The sequence below is a fragment of the Idiotropiscis lumnitzeri genome, chromosome 5 (assembly GCF_059441095.1).
Source record: "Idiotropiscis lumnitzeri isolate Australia: NSW breed Sydney's pygmy pipehorse chromosome 5, RoL_Ilum_1.0, whole genome shotgun sequence".
In the NCBI taxonomy this organism is placed as follows: domain Eukaryota; kingdom Metazoa; phylum Chordata; class Actinopteri; order Syngnathiformes; family Syngnathidae; genus Idiotropiscis; species Idiotropiscis lumnitzeri.
In genome coordinates, this window is record NC_142395.1 from 8,087,768 (window position 1) to 8,110,605 (window position 22,838).

The 22,838-nt window shown below is 38.5% G+C and overlaps 2 protein-coding genes across 5 annotated transcripts in view; one reads left to right on the forward strand and one right to left on the reverse strand.

Annotated features, from left to right (window-relative positions):
* Positions 1–396: 396 nt before the first annotated feature.
* Positions 397–21,708, reverse strand: kif18a (kinesin family member 18A). 3 transcript variants are annotated; one of them, XM_088296852.1, is made up of 18 exons: positions 21,505–21,707; positions 20,003–20,348; positions 19,383–19,540; positions 15,368–15,472; positions 15,109–15,219; positions 14,748–14,945; positions 12,485–12,661; positions 12,296–12,370; positions 12,133–12,221; positions 10,967–11,129; positions 10,394–10,558; positions 9,606–9,727; positions 9,247–9,518; positions 7,404–7,436; positions 2,581–2,929; positions 1,648–1,740; positions 795–883; positions 397–634 (listed from the first exon to the last, which is right to left on the reverse strand). In XM_088296852.1, the coding sequence occupies exons 2-18, from the start codon at positions 20,316–20,318 to the stop codon at positions 516–518; spliced, it is 2,634 nt and encodes an 877-aa protein (XP_088152978.1). In that variant the 5' UTR covers positions 20,319–20,348; positions 21,505–21,707; the 3' UTR covers positions 397–515. The 3 variants fall into 3 exon arrangements, with proteins under 3 accessions (XP_088152978.1, XP_088152980.1, XP_088152979.1); XM_088296853.1 differs by having other exon boundaries at positions 576–720; XM_088296854.1 differs by lacking the exon at positions 20,003–20,348 and having other exon boundaries at positions 21,505–21,708.
* Positions 21,677–22,838, forward strand: part of mettl15 (methyltransferase 15, mitochondrial 12S rRNA N4-cytidine) — a 67,471-nt gene continuing 66,309 nt past the window's right edge. For both annotated transcript variants that reach the window (XM_088296855.1, XM_088296856.1), the window contains exon 1: positions 21,677–21,842. The gene's annotated coding sequence lies outside the window, so the exon portion shown is untranslated. The remainder of the gene's footprint in view (positions 21,843–22,838) is intronic.

The following is a 22,838-nucleotide window of genomic DNA, read 5'->3' on the forward strand; positions in this document are numbered from 1 at the left end:
TGATGCATGGTGCATGATGTTCCTTCAACATATGTCAAACAAGATATACTGTACTGCATTATAGGTTTGGTCAGAAATGGAGCCGTTTAGTTGTAAACATTTTGGAAAGAACACTATCAAGGTCTCCAAAAGGCTTCTGACTATATTATCTCAAGAGGGTTTAAAAGCTTTAAGCCCAATATCAGTTCATCATAACAGTACAGCAGGAGTGTTTGGCAGGTTGTTAGTCGGGGAAAGCTTTATTAATTAGCTTGGATGCATTTCACCCCAACATGTAAAAACTCTTGTGATGAAGATTTAGGTTTTATCAGTGTCATGTAAGTCAGGAGAAAATTGATTACCTTGTACCACTGTTACCTCCCATGCAATGAACATGGATTAAAAATCAGATTATAATGAGTAGGAGCATGTTCAACATTTATTTAAAGTCATGTAAAAAATAAAAAAGGCTCATAGAGCCTAAAAATGCTACTTAAAATGTTTGACATGGAAATCAAGACATACACAGAAGAGTTTTACATCCATTTGGTCACCCGATTGAACAGTTTTGACTTTGATTTGGAAGGCTTAAGGAGGTTCAGATTTCCTTCAGAAATGCTTCTCACAACCCTCTGAGGTTTGTCCTCGATGGAACCTGGTGATGATGCAAAAAAGAAAAAGAAAAATTGTATTTCAGAGTATGTTGTCACTTTGGCTGCTCTTTGGTCACTGTACGTTGACCTAAACAAAAAACCCCAAAATTAAAAAAAACCCCAAAAAAAACCAGTCTTGTGCCGTTCCAAATTGATACTTACCAGAAAACATTGGTACCCTCATTGGTCTGGTGGGAACACCGAGGGCTTTTCTAACACGCTTCGGTGCGGAAAGGTTTTCATCTTTCTCCCTAAGAGAGAACGAAAGTGGAAAAATTGTTTCACAAAAAGACAACAACTTATCACGCCTGGTAATTTTTCCCATGAAAGGAACCTGACTAGGATAATCCATAAAGATGAACTACGATTCTAATAAGGCTCTCTAAGTATAAACTGTGATACTCTGTCTGCAATGTGATATATTTGATAATATTCTGATCCTAAGCAGAGTGCCACTTTTTTCCAAGTGGTTATCAAGTTAATGCTTCAATACCAATACCTAGAGTATCGCATAATTAACAAACCACCAGTGATTTGATGGAATATGACAGCTTTATATTGCAAGATGGTGGAGGTCGCATTGATTTAAACTCTGAACTGCAAGCGTGTATGGCCCCTGATGGGAAAAGGGATCATAGTTCTGATTTGAGCTGTTTATCAATTAATTTGAATCATTTTACAGCATTTGTTATTCATAACACAAAGTTTCAATCATTTTGTGGGAATAACTGATTTTGTCATGCCCGCACGATGTAAATTCAAGTGTTGTCAAACCGTACACTCAAAGAAGAAAATGTATGCAGTATATTAAAACTTATCATCTTTAAATATGTTTGAATTACGGAGGGGTGGGGTGAATAGTCAATGATTGCACTTCATCGCTGCATTAATTCATCTATCCGTTCAGTTTGTTTGCCTCGGGTTCTTTCCAAGCTGGCTGCTAAAGTGCAACATTTGTCGGGACAGACATTGTGATATGGAAGCAAACAAAATCAAGGGATTGAACGAGGATTACCTGTTGTGTTTACGCTTTCCTTGCGCAGCAGATGTCATGGCCATGTACGTTGGATTGGAACGTCTGATTTCTTGCAAGGAAGAGACCTGATGCCTGCATACAGTTAGTTGACGTTAGGATGTTAAGGTTACAGTGCCATGCCCATGAAACTCAATGCATTCATCGTTCAAGCAGGAGATCACCATCGTCAACCCTTTGATTAAACATCAGAAAAGCTCATGTGGAACGCTTCACCTCCGTTTACTCCGTGAGGTGTATCTCAGGATTCAGGAGGAGTCAAAAGTTATTTAGACAGTTCCAAGGCATCCTTTTTGTGTTCTCTGTAAGAAGTTCCACTCGGGATAAAACATTCACATGCATAATCCTACGGAGTGATGGGTTACTCGTAATCTCTATCAGTGTTACAAAACACTTATTTTTAGGGCCATGTTAAAAATGGATCTGCCCCAAATATTGCGTTTTTCTCACATCACACCAAATCTTTTCACAGAAAAAAAGCTCAGTAGCTAGAAAAGGAAACAAAAAAAAAAGTACAGAATGATCAAAAATATGAGTAGTCTTGGGCAGCAACCAAGTACGCTTACGAAGCAAGACATGCAGTAATATCGGCTCATCAAATGTTACTGAATTGTTAAGATTTATCTTTCCTTTCCATTTATGGAATTTTCTTTAGTTAACCTAACCTTCTGATCTTAAGTGCCAGTCTAGAAATGGGCTATGAACTATAAAGTTGTTGTTAAAATAATATTCATATGTTCTTGTAAACTGTAAACCAACATGAACTTATTTTGTTCAACTAACATTTCAATTTTTGGTTTGAACATGGCCGGGGAGGCTAAACTCATTTCTGAACAGTTTCATTGGTAGTCAGTTGGTGTGACTTTAAGTGAATGTCAGTACAAACAATTAAGGAAAAGAATCAAACTTTCTCACTGTTTGTTAGGAATCTGTTTGGCGTCACTGGCTTTGACAGGATTGAATAGTTGGGTTGGAGTTGAATAACCCACTGACTTCATCGCCTGAGAGGGGCCCTCGTTGCTTATTATGATCGTTGCATCTTTGTGTTCAACTTCAAAGGTCATGTTGGGATCCATGCCGGTGGACAAAGTAAACTGGACGTCTTTTTGAGCAGGCTCTGGCGTGCACTGGAGAGGAAAGGTACCCTCCTCAAAGTCGTGGGAGAAAGCCTTCGGGCTTTGTTGTGGCAGCAATGTCGACAGATTTCTTCGAACGGGCCTTCGGGGAAGTACGTCTTGCCGCAGGATTGGATGACTTCTGGTGCCTAAAAGCCCAAGCAAACCATAACATTGAGAAGGAATGAATGAACACAATATTGGTCTGAAAAGTAATCCGTGATGGAGAGGGGATCAAAATAGGGAGACCACGGATAAACCCAAGAACAGTTTCTGAGGACAACAAAAATGAGTGTCACTGCCGAGATGAAGTATATTAAAAACAAATGCTGGGCACAGGGAGAACATGCAAACTCCACATAAGAAGGCCACATCCTGCAGCTTTGCACTGTGATGCCAACGTGCTTACCAGTCAAACAATCGGGTCAAAAAATGAAGTTGACGTCTGAAAAGCCGGAATTAGCCGGCATTCTTAAACTAAAAGGAGACATTTCTTTACAAATCTCCAAATGGCTGCGCTACAAACGGCTGGCATTCAAGGAGTTGTTTTAAGTTTCATTGAATGCAAAATATCTTTGCTCAATTAATGATACTATCACTTAGTGGCACCTCTATAAAATGAAGAGCATCAAATTGATAGCCAGTTGCGGAGGAAAATGGGGTCAAAGCCGAGTGTCTGCATCATACGATGAAGACCAAAGCGATCATTTTCCTGCAATGGGATGTTGAGGCTTAAGGGGAGAAAACATCAGCAGGACACTAAAAGAGAGTGGACGCGCAAAATGCATGAGCTCTACGTCACTTTCTCTATTTTAATGTTATGTTCATCAAATATGAGCAGCAGAAAGTTCTTGCAGTGAGGTGATTGCATAAGCAATAAATAGCACATTTGTGTGACGGTGAAGTTATTCCTCGCAATAAATGGCAGCAGAATTCCTTCAATCACATATTTTTGGCTTGTAGGGGATTAATACATGCATGAGTTGCTATTTCTGGTGGAGGCAGCACTGAATTAGGGTCGCCTGGTTGCCGCTGCATGTTTTTTATAGAGCGCCTTTTCTGGTTGGTGGAGCTGAGGAATTTACGTGTGCTGACGTTTTTCCCTGCCCTGCTGTGGATCTGCATTTTCATGAATGAAGCTCAAGAGGGATTGGAGAGCGTTCAGTGCAAGACACTGGCAAAAAAACATTTGCGGGTGCAAGGGAAAGCCAGAATCAGAGAATGAGATGTCAAGTAATGTGGAAAGGTAAACATTTAGGGAGGGGAAAAAAATAAAAAGGAAACAAAGGAAAGCTCACAGATACAAATGTGAAAACAAAGGGAATAAATAAAGACTGCAGAGAATCTGTACAAAACAAGAGAAGGACATGAAATGTAGACACGGTTTAATCCTCTGTGAACCACCTTCAAAGTGACGACTTTTGAGTACGTTTCTATTAATAACCAGCCAGGCAACGCGTCAATTCCCCCTTCCCCGTCCCTCTCTATATCTGACCACATTTGATTGGCTTAGCAAATTGCAGGGAGGAGCTATTTCTAATGTTATGCTGTAGTGTCTATCATAAGGGCTGGAGGAGTCAGAGACTGACAAAGCAGCATCGGGTGACCTCAGAGCAGTTTGTCGGATGCTGAATAGCCTTCAACAGACTGAAGCCAGCAGTTAAAAATGGATGTTTAGTGTAGCTGAGGAAGAATTGCCATTTTTATACTCCTAATGTGAACACAAAAAGAACGTGACAGTGGGATTAGGATACATAGGACAGGTTTGAGAGATTCAAGAGTGAGTCAGTCAATGAATAATTGAGAGGGATGCAAAGAGTTATGATTTCATTAGTGCGATGAAACAGTGGCTGAATGTTCCCAATAATGGAAACTGGAGTGATTAACAGTTATGTAAAGGCTTTATATATTACACTGATTCTATTACATGGAAATTTACGGGTTGGCTCTTTTGAAGTACAAGCATGCTTACAGTGCAAGCATGCTTGTAAAATGAATTCTGATTTGAGCACACAGAACAGAATTGTAAATATATCAGTAGATATCAGTAAAGTCTTAAATGTGGAGTGTAAATTGACTAATTGACTGTGATTGAAATGCCTAATGTATAAAAAAGAGTTATGTGTAAAGAGAGTAAAAGAATCAAAAGTGAGTTTCTGCGACTTTTTGGTGCAAAACACATCAAATAATATAACCAGTCCATCCAACGTTTACATTGTATAATAGGGATGCAGCGATTACCAAAGCCCCGATTCGATTATTTATTTATTTTTTTAAATTGCTGCCATAAGTGTCTGTCTCTGTGCGCTAGTGTGGTGCTGCAACCATTCACAAACGCAATACACATGGATGTTTGTCAACAGTGTGTAAATATTTTGTGCATTTTAAAGGGAACCAAAAATTATACATTACACTAATTATTATTCAACTACTTAAAAATACTAAAAGAAATACTTACCATATTTCACTTTTCTTGGAAACGCATAACATTGAGCGAAATTGAGTGTGTTGTAAGCAAGGCAAAGCGGCCTCCAAACATGAAGAATCATTTAAACCAACGAAGAAGCAGCAGCTAAACCAACAGTGCGGGCGTGCGTCATGCGCAGAACGAGAGCGTGGCGTAACTTTGTTCAAATAAATGACAAGTCGATATAATACAATATTATGCCCATTAATGCCCAATAAAGGGATTTCTGAGTCTCGGATTAACCCGATTAAACACTTCCGGATGGCGACGTGGACGACAAGTAAAGTAGTTCTCTGTCTCAATGGGCTAGCGTCAGTGTTAGCCATGTCCGACGCGTTGCATCCCACTTATAAGTCAAAATAAGGCAGTAAAATATGAATGGACTATATGGCAATAATGAGTCTGCTAAAAGGATAAAGTAGGCCTAGGATGGTAGGTCAATGCTAATGCATGCACCGCAAGAAAGTATTAGTTGACTACACATTGTATGAACATTGAATGAAGGCTAATGTAGGTGTATTAACAATATCGTTTTGGGGTAGCATTTATTGCTAATAAGCATTAATGCTACAGTGGACATTGCGCATTACACTACAATACAATGTACACAAAACTGTTAAAAGGTAAAAAAAAAAAAAAAATAGATGATCAACGTTGACTGATATGAAATACTTATATTGTGAAACATTTTTCAGCCATATCGTTCAGTACATCATGTTTAAAAAGTTTATTTCATTTTTATATTGACCAGTTTATTTGACTTCATCGGTGCGTTGACTTCTTCAAGACTTAATATTAAGTAGTATATTGTTGCTGTCCTGTGAAAAATATATTTATGTCCAATTTTGCCATATATTTAAATAAAATTATGTTAATGGCATGTCTATAACACTAAAACCGCATTAACATAAAAAAGGACATCCGTGTTTTTCAGAAGACAGCGATAATATCGTAAAATAAAATTACCCAAATTCAACCTTTTTCTCCATGGGTTTAACAGTTTAAAAAAAAATAAAAAAATCCGGCTTCGGGCTTCCTGTGTGGAGTTTGCATGTTCTCCCCATGCCTATGTGGGTTTTCTCCGGGTGCTCCAGTTCTCTCCCACATTCCGAAGACATGCATGGGAGGTTGATTAAACACTAAGGTATGAGTGTGAGCGCCAATGGTTGCTTGTCTTTGTGTGCCCTGCGATTGGCTAGCAACCAGTTCAGGTTTTTTTTTTCTTTGACAACTTATTTGCTTTTATTTCAGTTCTGACTTATCCCATTCCATATGATGTCTTGGCACTATATTTCCAAATATTCCATAATGTTGTGACAGTTTCATTTTTAGAATGATACATTACAAAATTTATCAGGTGGTATGGTAACAGTTGGATTTATTTAAAAGAAATGTTAAATACGATAAATGTTCTCAAAATTCCATTTTATTTTTGCAGATCTCAAAAGTCAAACGGTAAAACAAACTTCACCATTGTTGATAATGTCGAGATTTAATAATATACTTCTAATCTTAGAGGCCCCTCCTCTTGGCCCATGTATGCACTGCCATATTAATTCATTTCCGGTTTTCAAAAGGGATTGTGTGAGGTTCTGTATTTTATTTTCTTTCTACAAGACTCTAGTGAAAATGGCACTGTAACAATCAATTAATTTAGTCCAGTCTTTTTTGACTATCGTAAATTTAATGATAGAGCGTTTTTAGCATGGCTTAACCTTAGCATGCCAGTTAATTACTACTTATTCTCCTTTTGTGTTAGAAATGTCACTTATTTGTGACGTCAGAAGAGATGATTAAAGACTTTTAGAGGAGCCGCATCACCAGCCAGCGTTAGTTCAAAGTTAGTTTTGTACACGGGTAAGATGCAACGACAACGTTATCACTATTGGTTGGTAGAAGCCGAATCTTATGTCAGCCACTAACAAATAACGCTACTTGCAGATTCACTTGCAAACTCCGAGTTAATCCACTTTGCGACTCATTTTAATTTCCAGAAAATTTTCAACCTCTGCGGAACAGATATGAACTACCCATAACAAGATACTCCTAAATCGAAAACACTTGCGATAAAAGAGGTAAAAAGTCATTTAGATATATACAAAGTGACAGAGCACGGCCATTACCTCGAATTAGAAATAAAAATAAAACAAACTTACTTGTTGATAACGATTTTGACCGCCCCTCTGCACCTGTGTTGAAAAAGAAATACGTTTGTCAATACTTTTCCCAACATATTTTAAAATGGGCTGCATGTTTTTGAAAGACTGCCGCTTTACGTTTGTAGCTGATTGCCAAATACAGCACCAACACATTGTAGCCTTTTGGCTGTGACAGTAATGTCGTTCCAGCCAGCACCAGGGTTCCCCATAGTGCTTATAGGCCTGGCGGGGCCAAGATTTTTCGGACCCACACCCCCGCCAAGCTAGGCATAACTTGTTTACAACGAATGTGCGGTATAGCCAGTAGATTCAATATAATGTATAAAATTGGCCAATGGTAGAGATTTGGACGCTAGTCTCCAATGGCGGTAAATCATGTTGATTCCGTTCTTGTATCTTCTTTCATGCGTACTGCTCACTTTGACAGAAATGCCCAAATGTTTGTATTGTGGGATGCATGTTGCACACTATTTTACAAGGGTAGTTGAGAGTATATTAGTGATATAATAAGAATTCAAAATATAAGAATCTTTGCATTCTTTCAACAGAAATAGTGGACACAGGAAGTAGAAAAATGTGCAAAAAAATTTGAAACCTGAAATCTTGTCAGTGCATCAAATTAAATTTATCAACAACATTTGTTATTTTGAGTGCTGTTTGTTAATTTTGACGTTACTAATGTACAATTGAAAATAGACGGTAAAGGCTAATTCATGGGCACAATAATTGTAGAAAACTAAACTGAAAACCAGTTGTTCAGTGTTTTCATTGAAAATATCAGCTGTATTATATTTTTGGTTTGTACTGTTTTGCACTACGAAGTGCCAATTTAATTCTGATTTGAGATTAGCACAATAAACAACCTAATTCATACGTGGTTCATCGCTATTTATTTGATCAAAATACATTCTCCAATAGAGTTAATTGAGTATATAATTCACCTATTTAAATATTATTTATCTATTAAATTAATATTTAAAATACTTGTACACTTAATTTTATATTGTGAAATATATAAGTTGCCTTGAAGTGATGCAATTGACACTATGCTATGAATTTTGGGCCATATTCTCACTGACGTCATGTAGAAAGCATAATTTCTTTTTAAATAAATAAAATAAAAATAAATAAATAAATAAAAAATATTTTAAAGGTGACCAGCAATGGGTTATTTTAAGATTCACTGGGATTTTACTTAACAGAAAACTATTGACATAAACTATATAAACTATTGAATTTGATTGTATTTTTTGTGTTTCTATTTCAAGATTGTGCTTTTTGACTATGCGTTAGTATTGTTAATAAATGGCTCATAACACATTTGTCAACTTAAAATTTCCTGGCGTTTATTTTTTTTTAAACACAAGGGCTGCCTTTGCACTTCGCAACCATCAGGCTTAGCAAGTTTTCAAGGGGAAACCCTGCAACACCTTTAGCGTGCATCTCGCATATAAATGAATCAAATCAGAAGCAAGGAAGAAAATCCACTAAACCGCTCTAATTAATGTGAACCATCTTAATGCAGAGCATTCCAATAATTGCGAGGAAACCCACTCCGTCAACATTTGTGGCCCTCAAAATGCATTTCTTGGGAATAACATGGTCAAATGCAATTCTTAGATGCATGTCTGACTGTTGCATAATTATCTATATGGGGCACAGGATGATATTTGCAATGCAGAATATCAACTTTGTGGCCTTTTAATACAGGATTAGCCACACTTAACCTCTTACATTTAAATGACGTTTTGGAGAACTAAAAATAGACACCCAGGATGTGGACTCGGAACAAAGTAAAAACCTGAATGATAAAAATAAAATAAAGAGCATGGAGACTTACTACAAGGGCTACTCTGGAAGTAAAGCAGTTTTGAGAAAGACAGGACGGGTGCCAATTCACCACCGAAATCCTTGGTCTCAGGTATTTTTCTTGTAGATGAACCTTGTACGTCTTGGTTGAGTCCTGCCTGGTCTGCCCAAGCCACGTTTCTTTCTCTTAGCACAAGTTGCTTCAGCTCATGGTTTTTCAAATTATCTTGGGTTGTAACAAGCCCGGTGTCACACATGGCACCGTAGTATCGACCATACGCTGGCAACAACACATTCACCATTCTAAAAATTCAATACAGAAAGTTACAATTATCGTTGTGACAGAGCAAATACATAGCCATGTGCTACGCACAAATAGTAGCAACGTACTTCTGCATGCGTTTGTTCTCTTGATCCTGAAGTGCAGTGATTTTGACCATCTGCTTGATGTGTTGTTCAAGATCATTCACCTGCAGCTCCAGCCTGTGACAATGCAAGTCCTTGTCTAATACCTTGAGAAGAGAGTGAAACTAAGTGAACATTAACTAAACTGCAGACAATATAAAAACTTAAATCAAAGTGAAGACATGATGAATTGCCAAAAGCCGCTTTGAGATGCTATAGTCATGCATTTGTCTGGGTTTTATTTGAAAGGCCGTATGCTGTGGATAGGAGGCAGTGGGGGGTTTGGGGACTCTGACGCAAGAAAACTACGAAACAACAGCAGCGAGAACATTTGACAGCTAAGTGCGTCATAGTTCTAGGTCAGTTCTTGGAAGAAAGGATAATGAAGAAAAAAAAACATGGACATGGTTTTAGGTAACTGGCTGCTGTGTGAGGGACGAGTAAAGTGTATTGATTTATTCTCTTTAGTGATCCACGAGTGAGCTGGAGAAATAAAATGAGCACGGTTCTAATTACTGGGAGAACAGATGGGAAGAAAACAAAGACAGTCACGACACCAGAGGAGACAGGGCCTACCTTCTACAATAAACAAACTAAAAACACCAAGGATTCATCCCATATTGATTACATCCCCTCTTTTCGATAATGCTCATTTGACTGCTCTGATTAGAAATCTATTAGCGTACAGACTTATTCATGTACTATTAGCACTTCAATAAGGTTATTCTCTTTGAGACAACTAGGCATACCTTGAAGGCCGATGTTATACTAACCTCGAATGCCTGATTATTCGACTTCAACGATTTCACCTCGTTCTCAATACGGTGAAGCCAGCCATCATTTTCCTGAAAGCGCAATTCTGTTTCTTTCAGATGTTTACGAATGCGCTCCTGCTCAGAGCATAACGTCGCAATCCTCCGCTCATGTTTACAAGTAGCCTATTGGAAAAGGACAACGAGAGAGACAGGAATGCAAACAATCAGAATGTCTTGCTTTCATCCATTCATTGGTTGCGTTTCATATTAGCATTGGGTGCATGTGGAAGAATGATTGCAACATCAATTCCTGTATTTTCAGAGACATATTTCGAGCAAAAATGTTCAGATTTAATTTCAGTTTGCAGAATTAAATGGATTCTGTGGGCACAGCATTGTAGAGATGGGACTAAGATTAGGACTCAGTTGGCAAAGAAAGCAAGCAACTGGTGATCAGGACTCACTCAGTCCTGTTGTGGTGTAAATTGCAGGCCCAGACTACTATGGAGAGCAGCACTGAAAAATGATGATTCAGCAGATGCTTTCCTGCAGCGATGATGGAATGTGGAAAGCAGTGTAAGCATCCGCTACCTTGTCAGTCTTTTCGTTGGCAGAGATGTATTGGACCTGCAGGTTGTCTTCCTCACTGTAGCGCTGGCGCAGCTCATTCTCCTTCAGTTGTCTCTCTAGATCCAGCTGTTCTGTCCTGATTTGGGCACGGTTGGAGAAGACTTGCTGCAGAGATTCTGACACCCTAAAGAGAGATAATAGTCACGGACTTTAAACCTTCAAAGAGCCACCTTTTACAGGAAAAAGGGGAGAGATAAGACTTAAGCTTTTAAATCTGTATAAAGATTATATTCAACTTAAACTCCTCAGAGAAAGGTGATCTTATGCATTGACATGAAGCGTATATTCCTATTAAATTATAGCAATCAATTTGAGGAAGAGAGCGATATATCCGCAAGTAAATAAAACTGGAGCGCTGTCGCTGAAATGGGACTGCACTCTTCAATGAAACTCTAGTGACGTAGGAGACGTTGTGGCCTTGCTAGACTGCTGAATTTTTAATAGTGTGAGAAGCGTGCATGCTCTATTCAGAGCCTCTCTGTGCGAGTTGTGAATTCTGATGCCAGTGAATGAAATGTGTGGGAGTGAGACTCATTCAGCTTTTCTGTGTCCTCCCCCCAGCCCAAATACCCTGACAGATGCCAACTGTAGGTCCTAAAGATGAAATTTACTGTAAAGTAAATACAGTGATGCAAAAGAAACGCTCCTCAATCAGTGGTTTCCAACCACATCAATTAGCCCCATGTGTGAATATGATAAGAAATACAGTCCCCTCGAAAATTACTGGCACACTAAGGTGAGATAAGAGATCATTTGCAAATATTTACATCTGGCGCATACAACTAAGAAGATAATCCATTATTTGGGTTGAAGTACAACTTTTTTAGGGGAGCAATAATATTGGAACACACACTTTAATTATCCATCCACCTTTCCATCATCTGAAGCGCTTCTCCTCATTAGGGTCGCGGGCTTGCTGGAGCCTTTCTCAGCTCTCTTTGGGCAGTATATTTTAAGTGCAAAAAACAAACAAACAAACAAAAAAAAACAACCAGCCAATATGCCATTGGCAGCAAACTTCGGAGAGTTGGCCACTCTAAAACTTTCCAATTGAATATATACCCTAACTTATACAGCCTATCACGTTGACAACAAAAACAATGCAGAACAGTTAAAACAGAGTTTACCTTTTGATGCCTGCTTGCTTCTCGGGAGATATTGTGTCCACCAAATTTTTGTCCTCGTACTCTTTCAATTTTTGCTTCAACTGCACAATCTTGAACATTCATTTAGAGTCATGAGAACTGATATTGGTTAATGAAAATAGGCAATGTTAGTGTGTTTGTTTACCTGTTGCCGTTGCTTCTCACAAATAACTGCATACTGGCCAATGTGACTGTCCAGGCTTATAACATTACTTTTCAGCTGATTAGGCAAATAAAAGAAACATTAATATGATTTGCAGTACAAAAGTTATAACCGATGTACCAGAAAACATACTGTATGTGCCATTTCATGACATAATAGTTGAATACATACCGAAGATTTGATTTCCTTGGCCCTGTTAGCATATTTCAAAGTGTTTTGTGTGTCATCATATGACTTGGATGAGGGGCTGATGTTGGCTATCATGAGAGTCCTGCAGTTGCCTCCCAAAGAGTCCTTGAGTATCCGGGTAAGTTTGCTGTCCCTGTATGGTATGTGAGCCTTCTTGCTCTAAAACAAAATGGGGAAAAAATACGTGAGTCCAAAAGTCTTTATGACCAAGGATGCTTGGATTAATAGGAAAGTGATAAAATGACAATAGTACCACTCTAAAGTATTTCATAGACTCTACTTAAATGGCGGACATACAGTAGTAAAAGAAAGATAACACAGGTGAAACAAAAAAAACAGCTGCTTAGGTGACTCATGATCTCACAAGCATTAAGTTTGCACAATGTCACATAAAAGGAAAATTCAAAGTAACAAAGGAGCGCAAAAATATTTCTGCGGCGGATTTCAGTTGGACAGGCACTGCACTTGGAAATACCCAATGATCTACATCTAGATCGAAAGACCATAGTTCAAAGCTCACGTCAGGTCCTCGAAGTTGGTAACACACATTGAGGTTAAAAGACTGGCGATTGAAGGCAAGTCACACAGCTCTCTGTTTACAAATGCAAAAAATAAATAAATGAAGAAATGAAAAAAAAAAAAAAAATACATCTCATGCTTATTAAAGCATTCTGGGGCAAAATATGCCACTGACTGAGCGTCAGAAATATTACTCTAAACCTAAAAAATGAAAAACCCGCCTCAAAGACCTTGGCTTTTAACAGAGCTTGAGACCATCATCACCTTGTTATATTTCCTGTTTAGTTGCATTATTTTGTAGAACGTTCTCTCCAGACAGTTATGGAACTGATGTTCTAAGATAAGATACATTCTGCTTTAATGCCATTCCAGCAAGACTGTAGTGACAATTGTACTGCTAATTTACATTACACCATCTGGAAAGCGCTTAGTTACAGCTCTATCGGTTGTGAAATGCGCTAAAAAAATAAAATTGCATTGTATTGTATTAATTCCGTTCTTTCATAAAAGGTTCAGGTTATCTTCATTTTATTATTAGCATGGCTTCTACATCTTTACCTCTGTTCACTACCGGCACTCCTCGTAATCCCTGTGTAATAATGAAACTTGTAAGAAGTGTTAACTTATTATGGAAACTGTGATTACAGCCGTAGGAACGATACCGCCATGTATAGCAGGCAGTGTGTGTGTGTGTGTGTGTGTGCATGTATGTATGTACATATGTATGCGGATTTTCACTATTCATGAGACGGCCCAGTCCCTTTCACCCCCGCAAATAGCGAGTGCCCACTGTACGAGAAGAACACTTTGCTTTGCTAAAAAGCTGTGAACCTGCCCTTTGCCCCAAATGTACACCGACATGTAATGGGTTCATAGTCGGGTCAAAGCAGCTTTCCACAAAATTCAATTTTTTCAGGGTCAAGTACTTTTTGTATAATCCTTCTGACAGACGGACAGACCACAAAGCAACATGCGCGGGTGAAAACATGATGAAAATGAAAAAGGATGAAAATGTGAACTTCACCCACCCCCCTCATTGCTTCCATAAATAGAATGTAAGGAAAATAGATGCTTAGCGAAAAGATCTACCCCAAAAGACCTCAAACAATTATTTTGGGCGCTGACAAACATCCACTTGACAACAGAGGCCTATACAATGCTTCGCAACATGCCGAAATCGTGGATAATTTAATATTTTATTGGACTTTTTCCTGCATGTTCGAAGTCTAATAGTGCAAAGGCCACACCAAGCGACTTCGAAAGACACAGCTTTAAAAAAAAAAGGCATATGGGAAATATAACATTTTGTTTGTACAAAAACACTATAGTTGGGTCTCTGGAGCACCTGCCTACAAAGAGTAAAATTCAACAATGCATCCATCCATTATTTGAAGCCGTTATCCACAAAGGTGTCGCAGGCTTGCCGGACCCGATCCCAATCAAAGTTGCAAATTACATAGCTACAAAGTCGTTAGCTAGCCAACACTGGGTAGCTGCATCTTTTGTCATGTCTTTGCTTCGCGCACTTTCATCATGGCAATGAAAGAATCTACAGGATTTGTCCAAATCACTTGATGGCATTGAAAACCACAAAAAGTGACTTTTACTGCAGTTTCAAAGTGTATGAAAGTGTAGGATGTATGAAAAATGAAACACGACTGTAGTTCTTGTTGGCTCAAATGGGCAACAAGTGGTACGTTCATTCAAAATAGATAATTTAACTCACTTTAGGATTAGCAAGAGCGTTTATAACATTTCCCAGGGCGAGGAGTGAGCGGTTGATGTTTGCTCCTTCACGTAAGCGTTGCCCTTTTGCATTGGTAGCACTGGCTCTTTCTGAGCCTGCTAGGTCAATTAGGCTCATTTTGGCGACACACACATTGGGATTAAGGCTAGCAGCTTTGTCCTGCTGCCGTAAATATATCTGGAAAAAAAGAGAACACTCATCAATATGTGAAGATCTTAGTGACATTAATGGCACTTATAATTACATTGTGTATGATTATTCAGAATGTGACTATTATTTTCCATAAATTCGATAAATTATATTTGACAGCAAAATCTGCCTTTCTGGACAATTTAAATACCTGGAACACAGCATGGGACCTGGAGGAAGTGGCATTCATTTCAGTCGGGTGTTGCGTCCTGTTTCGATTGCCAGAATCCAAAGCCTGGAGTATGCTCTCAGCGGATCTTGGCTATGCAAAGAAGACATTATTCATGAAGTGTGCCCAGAACTGTATATGCAAAATATATTTCCAATTTCTAGGACCGAATTGTTAATAATTTCCATATAGCCTCCACTGACACCATTCTGCAAAACGCTGAGACTGTGTGACTACTCACCTGGTGCAGCGTCAGGCCCTGAACCACAACTCCTTTATCACTGTCCTCTCTTACTGCAAGAGGACCAGCATTAGCAAGCAAATCCCTGATCTGTTCATTGTAAACCTGTAGTGAAAACATCAACATTACTTTTGGATAAAACTGATTACAACATATTACAAAAATGATTATTTTGCTAGTTGACCAATCACCAACAGTCGTGATTAGTTGACTAATTGGATCATATGTAAATTGCCCCATAATTGCAAGCAGCTGTTCTTATATGACCATCTGTAGCTTAGGGCAAGAATTCTTTATTATTCGTTTGTATTAAAGACAATTAAGATGATAAAATACAATAAAACTTTATTTATAAAGTGCATTTCACACCAGCTCGAGCTGTAACAAAGCACTTTCCATATGATGTAATAAATTAATCAATAAATAAAATAAATATAACTTAAAAGGAAATTAGAACACAAACTAAAACACATAAACACATATACAATAGACACCAGAAGAACAATCAAACTGCGACAGTCTCATGATGAGTCGAAAGCTTAAGGAATAAAAATGTGTCCTTGAACGAGTTTGAAAAGTGGACAGTGAGGGGGCTTGCCAAATATTTAATGGGAGGCCATTCCATAGGGAAGGACCGGCAACAGAAAAGGCACGAACCCCCCTGAGGCTGTGCTTAGTCCTCGGCACCTCTCGAAGCATTTGGTCCGCAGACCTGAGGCAGCAGGTGGGGGCGTAGGGGTGGAGGAGCTTGGAGATGTACGCTGGGGCGAAGCCATTTAAAGAATTGAAGATGAACAGAAGTATCTTAAAGCGAACTCTAAAGTGCACTGGGAGCCAGTGAAGAGAGGCAAAGATTGGAGTTATGTGATCAGACTTAGGAGCTCCAGTTAAACTTTAAAGCTTGTACCAGTATCCCTGACATGTTTGTAAACAATGGCAACAACTGAAATTGAAGGTGGTTCTGTGGCCTTGACATTTTTCGCTGTTAATGTTTCATGCGTTTTAAAATGAAAACAAAACTATACACTATGCAGAGTGTCACTAATAATATGAAACTATCTGAAAATAAATATTTACATAATTTAGTCGTCTTGGGCACCAATGCTTTTTTTGTTTTGTAGAAGGGAGTGAATCATGAAAAAAACTAGGGAAATGCACTGTGCTAAATAAACTAAAATAAACACTTGTTTTGGTTTTTAATTTAGTTTTTATATAACATACATCCAAAACGTTTTGTTTTGCTTCTCTTGTATGCGTAACCTCATCTACACAGTCAAAATGTGGTATGCACCTGGAATGAGGTAAAAAAAATAAAAATAAATTATAAATAATTTAAAGATTAGCAGGAAAATATATTTTTTAGCACTGTAAATGTGTATATTCTAATGGCCTAGGTAGGTTGTGACTTTGGTTATGTGTTCCCATTATGGATTTGTGGCAGGTCATGTTGTGTTATTTGGAGTACTGAGATTTCCGAGTTCATAAACGCAACACTCGGTGCGTGGTCGCCACTCATGAGTGACCAGGAAGTAGCACGTGTGCTCTTGCTGTTTGACGTCTACCTCGGCTATACAAAAACTGTGTTTTGGTTGTTAATAAACATGAGTTCGCAGACTAACACCGCCATAATCCACAGTAAACGCTACAATATGTTCCGATACCACAACAGGACAGGCGTGTAGCGTCCCATCAGATGCACACGGTAGCCCGTATATGCTAACTTTAGCGAGCTTCCAGAAACAACTGTCCCTACGTCAGAAATGAAATAAGGCATTAGCTGCAATGTTCTTCCTTTTTAGTTGCTCGTTCATCACTGCTGTGCTGCCATGAAACGGAAGTTTCCATCGTGTTTAGTTTATTTATTGAGAAAAATCCCAGATTTTCAGACTCTGTTGCTAACGGTAACATGGGCCTATCTCAATTACGGTATCCATAATATACCATCAGCAAAAAAACACTACAGTCGACTTAGGTTTTAGAGAAATAAGTCAGAGAAAAGTGCAATGCATGAAGTGAAAATGCTGTTGAAAAACTCATACATCAACAAACTCAACATACCGTACTCAAAATCCTGCTAAACTTAAAGTGGTTATATTGTATATGCACTCCTGTATAAATGCAAGCTTTTTGTGACGTGAAAAAAATGAGACCAAGATAAATCATTTAGAAACTTACTCCACTATGAATTTGACTTATAATCTACACATTCAAACTTGTGAACTGCCACCATTCAACATTTCTCTGTTTATACCAAAAGGTTAAATTGTTCTAGCAGGCTTTTCATGTCAGACAGAAGCCTGAAGACTTAGTCCTAAAGCTAACTGTTATTTGTAAATGTTCAGAATTCCTTCCACGTTGCCTAATGTTCCAGTCTTAGCAGTGCCCAACTTACCAAATATTGCCAAATCTTTCAACCTTGATTTCATTGGACCATTACACACTTTCCCACGTTTTAGGGAAATTGTGTTGTGGTCAATAATAGTGGACAATTTTTTAAAATGATTTATCTTGGTCTAATTTTTTTTAATCACAAAACCCAATTAACAGTCAACTTTGAAGTCCTTTCATATTGAAAGTGTTTATTGCCCAGTAACTTGATGTGATGGAATATGTCCATTACGGTCAAAGTAGTCTCTTTGCCTGACTAGGGTTTTGTCTCGCTATCAGGGAAAAAAAATACTTACAAGGATGAAAATTAAGGATATTTTAGCTATGAATATGACTATGATATTGTGATGTAAACAGGCAATGCCATTTCAGTTAGTTATTGTTTTACAAAAAGCATTCTCGATTTTATTTTATTTCTATTACAAAAATATTTTCAATTTTAGTTTTCCTTATTTTGTTCATTTTCTTTTACAATAAAAACTGTGGTCAGGACTCCCAAAAATATAGATAAGTGTCAAGTATAATACTATTGACATGGATTTATAACAGTGTTTTCCAACTGATTGTACACTTTAGCCGAGGTGAGCACCAGCCGTGTGTCAACTCAAGTGTCTCATTAAAAAACAGATGTCTACTATAGAAAGTAAAACTTCTATGTTGGGTCTGAATATCAGTAATGTTAATTTTTTCCCCCTTATATTTAAAGTTTAAATGCCTGTGTACTATCCTCGCTCAAGCCATATGAGCTTAGATCACATTTGGAAATGTACTCTGAGTGCACATTGGCTCACTCCAACTCAGAGTTTTGCGCAAATTTGTCATTCTGTTCTTCAGAGTAAACGTAGTAAATTGTATTATTTGAACATGGTGACACTTGTTTATCAATGGTATGGAATATGATGGGATAATTAGACATATTAGCATTAGATAACTATTTAATGAATATAATGAAGTATATGGGGTTCCATTGTTTAAAACAGGCGTGGGCAAACTACAGCCCGGGGGCCACATGCGGCCAATTAAACGTTTTAATCAGGCCCGCCGAGCCTGAAAAAAATTAAAGGAATAAACCTTGTTAACGTTTTATTTTCTAAATACTGTGGTTTTCAAAGACATATATTGACTGAATGCTTTTGTTCACTTTAATTTAAAATTAAATACATTTCTTTTTTTTCTCCGATGAGGTGAGGTTTCCAAAACACTCCATCATCTGCTCTTGCTCTGACCCCTCTGTCAAATTTAAGAACCCATTGTGGCCTGCCAATCCAAAATTTTGCCCACCCCTGGTTTAAAACATGATTGCTGTTTGGCTTTTGGCTTAGTCACTTTAGTCAGGGGTCTTCCCAGCTACTCGCACGATACGTTTGGCACAGACTTTACGCCGGATGCCCTTCCTGACGTACAACCTACTGTCATGCAGTTACACATCAGTCTTGCTGAATTTCTAGTGTTCTAAATGTAATTTCTCTCTCATCATTTGTTTATTCATGAGGAAATATATAACATAAACTTAAGGGACAGGTGATCAATTACGGTGCATTCACCACCACCAACTAATCCATAAGACCAGGTTTTTCTAGCCAACATTAAAGAATGCAGAATGAGAACAAAAAAAAGAAATAATTACCTCAAGGTAGGAGACAGCAACAGAAAACTCTTTCTCCTCCTTGGCATCGTCCATGCGTTTAAAAAGATCTTCCATGGTGCGGTACATGACTCCTGGCTCATCTGGTGTTCCTAACATGGTATGTGTTTTGCCTGCTCCAGTTGCGCCATAGGCAAAAACTAAAACATGAGAAGACGGGATACAGCATAACCACAAACCAATTTTTGACAATCATATATTGATGTCCTGTTTCGGAGTTCCATGTTTTAAATTAAAAAATAGGAAGCTAATTTTTTTTTAATCAAAACTGCACTTAAAAAACTTTTCCCAAAACAAGGAATGTACATCCTTTGTCATGGAAAAGTCACAAAACAAGTAGCATCTTCTACAAGCAAACTGCAAAAGGGTAATTGTTAGTATCCTGCATTTATAAATTTTCGGAAAGTGTGAGGAAAAGGGAGTACCCGGAGAAAACCAGAGTAGGCACGGGCAGAACATGCAAACTCTGCCACCGTGGCGCCCTGTCACAATTATAGTTATTCAAATTTAAGTGCGAAGGTAAACAAAGATGACAACTTCTAATTTGATGATTATACCAAATTTTGAAAAAAAAGTTACAGCTGTAGATTGCGTCCCATTACCTGTGCAGTTAAAGCCATTCATGACACCATCCAACACTCCTTTCGTCGTGTTCTCAAACACATCATCTTGAGTGGAATCCTCTCCAAAGACATGGTCAAAAACAAATTTAAGGTCTTTGTTGGGCCGCTTGTTGATCTTTCTATTCCGAACTCTTTGGGAACCAAAACAGGGTATGTCCTCTTCTTTTGGATCAAATACCAACATGTGTTTATCAACAACCTGAACCACAGTGCGGAAATTTTCACTCTTCTCGTTCTCGTTGGTTGGCCTCACCCGAACAACCACCTTCACATGGCTACATACATTACTTTCCATTGTTTTTCCTCACTGGTGACTAAGGCTTTACTGAAAAGACAAAAAAGAAACAACAACAATAGTGAAGTGATTAAATAAGTTTTGATTTTTAAAGTAAGCCATCACAAACATACTGAGGGAAGCAGCGGACAGAGCTTTAGCATTTTGCTAAATGAAGGGTGGTTAGACTGGAGATGCGTGAAATGTTTTGAGTGTGAGCAGATTTGATCCAATGTTCAAATGTCTTATTTTGTCTTCAAAAGGAAGACATCCATCCATTACTTCTCACAACGGTCGCAGGGTTGCTGAAGCCTATCCTAGCTGTCTTCGGGAGGTTGGCGGGGTACACCCTGAACTGGTTGCCGGCCAATCGCAGGGCACACAAAGACGAACAACTATCTGCTGCACAGATAGGGACAATTTAGAGTGTTCAATCAACCTGCCATGCATGTTTTTGGAACGTGGGAGGAAATCAGAGTACCCAGAGAAAACCCACACATGCACAGGGAGAACATTCAAACTCCACACATGAAGGCCAGAGCCGGAATTGATCCCACGACCTCTGCACAGTGAGGCCATCGTGCTAACCAGTCCGCCACCGTAAAGCTTCAAGGAAGACAGATCCCCATAAATATATCCACCGTGGAAGAGTAAAAGATAACCATGTATTAAGAAAAACAACTAAACTCTCAAAATGGTCCAATCTGCATTTACAGCCCAAAACGTAATTAAGATGAGCAGTGATTCGTTCCATGCATGCAGTTCGAATACATTAGTAACTTACCATTCGAGACATCTGCAGTGGCGTTACCAAAGATATTCAGTAATTAATCTGACACGTGAAGTTAACCATCCTTATACTTGTGTATGAACTACATTTATTACAACGCACAAATAATGAGTAAGGATTACTTGCGTTACATAATCAAAACAGGACTGTTTATGGCACGTTAGAATCACACGGTCTAAATGACCACATTTAAATAGTGCTTATATGGGGGTTATTGGCGATCTGAGGCTGTGATTTCACGTTATTATAGTTGTCAAACTAAATATAGAAAGCACTATGTAATTTACAAAACAAATGACGCCCAATGGCACGGAAACGGCACGCTAACGCTCTTTGCGAGTTCCGTCGATAACGCTAACGTCAAATTAGCAACGGTTGACTTTGTGTCTGCAGGAATTGGTCGGGACATAGACTTACCTATTGTTTGAAAGGGAATAGTTTCATTTCGACACGACTGCTATATTTCCTGAAGAGCCCCACGGCGCTCGCAATACCATAACCAAGTAAAGTGAGCTTGAAGCAGAGTTATCATTGAGGAGGCAAGCGCCAATATTTTCAAAAGCAACAGCTCTTCCTCGGTGGATGCAGATTGGGTGGGAGCCGCTGGTCAATGGGCCGACCCGAATGACGTCACTTACATGCGGCCTGTTGGTGGGTGGAGCTACACGTCGGCTTCTTCCGGTTAACCTCCTGTTCGCCTCCTGAAATGTTAACGATTTAAAACGCTATGTGGACACTTCACTGATTAAGTTTAAGTAAGTCTGTTTATTGTTGCCGCTGTTGTATTGGTTGAAGACGCGTGTTAACATGCACTATAATCACATAGCAAGCATCATAGGCCCATCGCAGCATTATGTTCAGCTTGATTTGGATCTTGTGTAAATGCACGTGTTGACAAAACAGTTGAAGTGAGCGAAAGCTTCCGATTTTTCTCCTTTGTGTGTTGTTATTGATCCTGAATTTTACCATGCACAAAACACACACGAGTGTTTTGCATCCTTGTGTTAGTAATTTCTATGGAATGCGGTAAGCTAACGTACCTGAGCATGATCATATCCAGTAAACCTTTAGCCTTAAATGTCTTACCTCCTTTTACTTATACACTACTGATTTGTAACAGTTTAGTTGGGGAATCTGACAGAAGATCACTCACTGCCATTTGATTCATTTGGATTCAATGACCAATATTCTGTTCATCACCTCCTGCAGCTCCTCTTCATGTATCGGGCTAATTGGAACCTCAAATCAGAAACAGTCAGATTTTTTTATTTAACTTGTTGCCAGGATACACCTGAAGTCCTTTTCTTTTTCATTTTTTTTTTATTAAAAAATGACTCACTTTTAGGTACTTTTGTAGACAGTGTTGTGTCATGTAGCTTGCCAACTTGACTGATTAACTGGCATAGATAAAAAAAAAAAAAGAGATAATAATGCAATTATGTATTGTGCCGTTACATCGTGGGGAATAAACATTTGTTGTCTGATGGATTAAAAGTATGAGATTGTGTCAATAATCTATCACCCAAGCTTGCATGTCCAGCATCTGCCTATTCTGGCGTTGACTTCCCATTAATATGCAGTTGTCTGTATGTTGCCCTGGCAGGGGTCAATCTTTGGTTAAAAAGGTGGTTCCCTATTCGATATAAATTTCATGCCGGACAAAAACATTAAAGCAAAATGGTTTAATCTTGTCGGCCTCTCATGTAAGACTGCAGTCCAACATATAAGTACTGCATGCTATACTCAACATT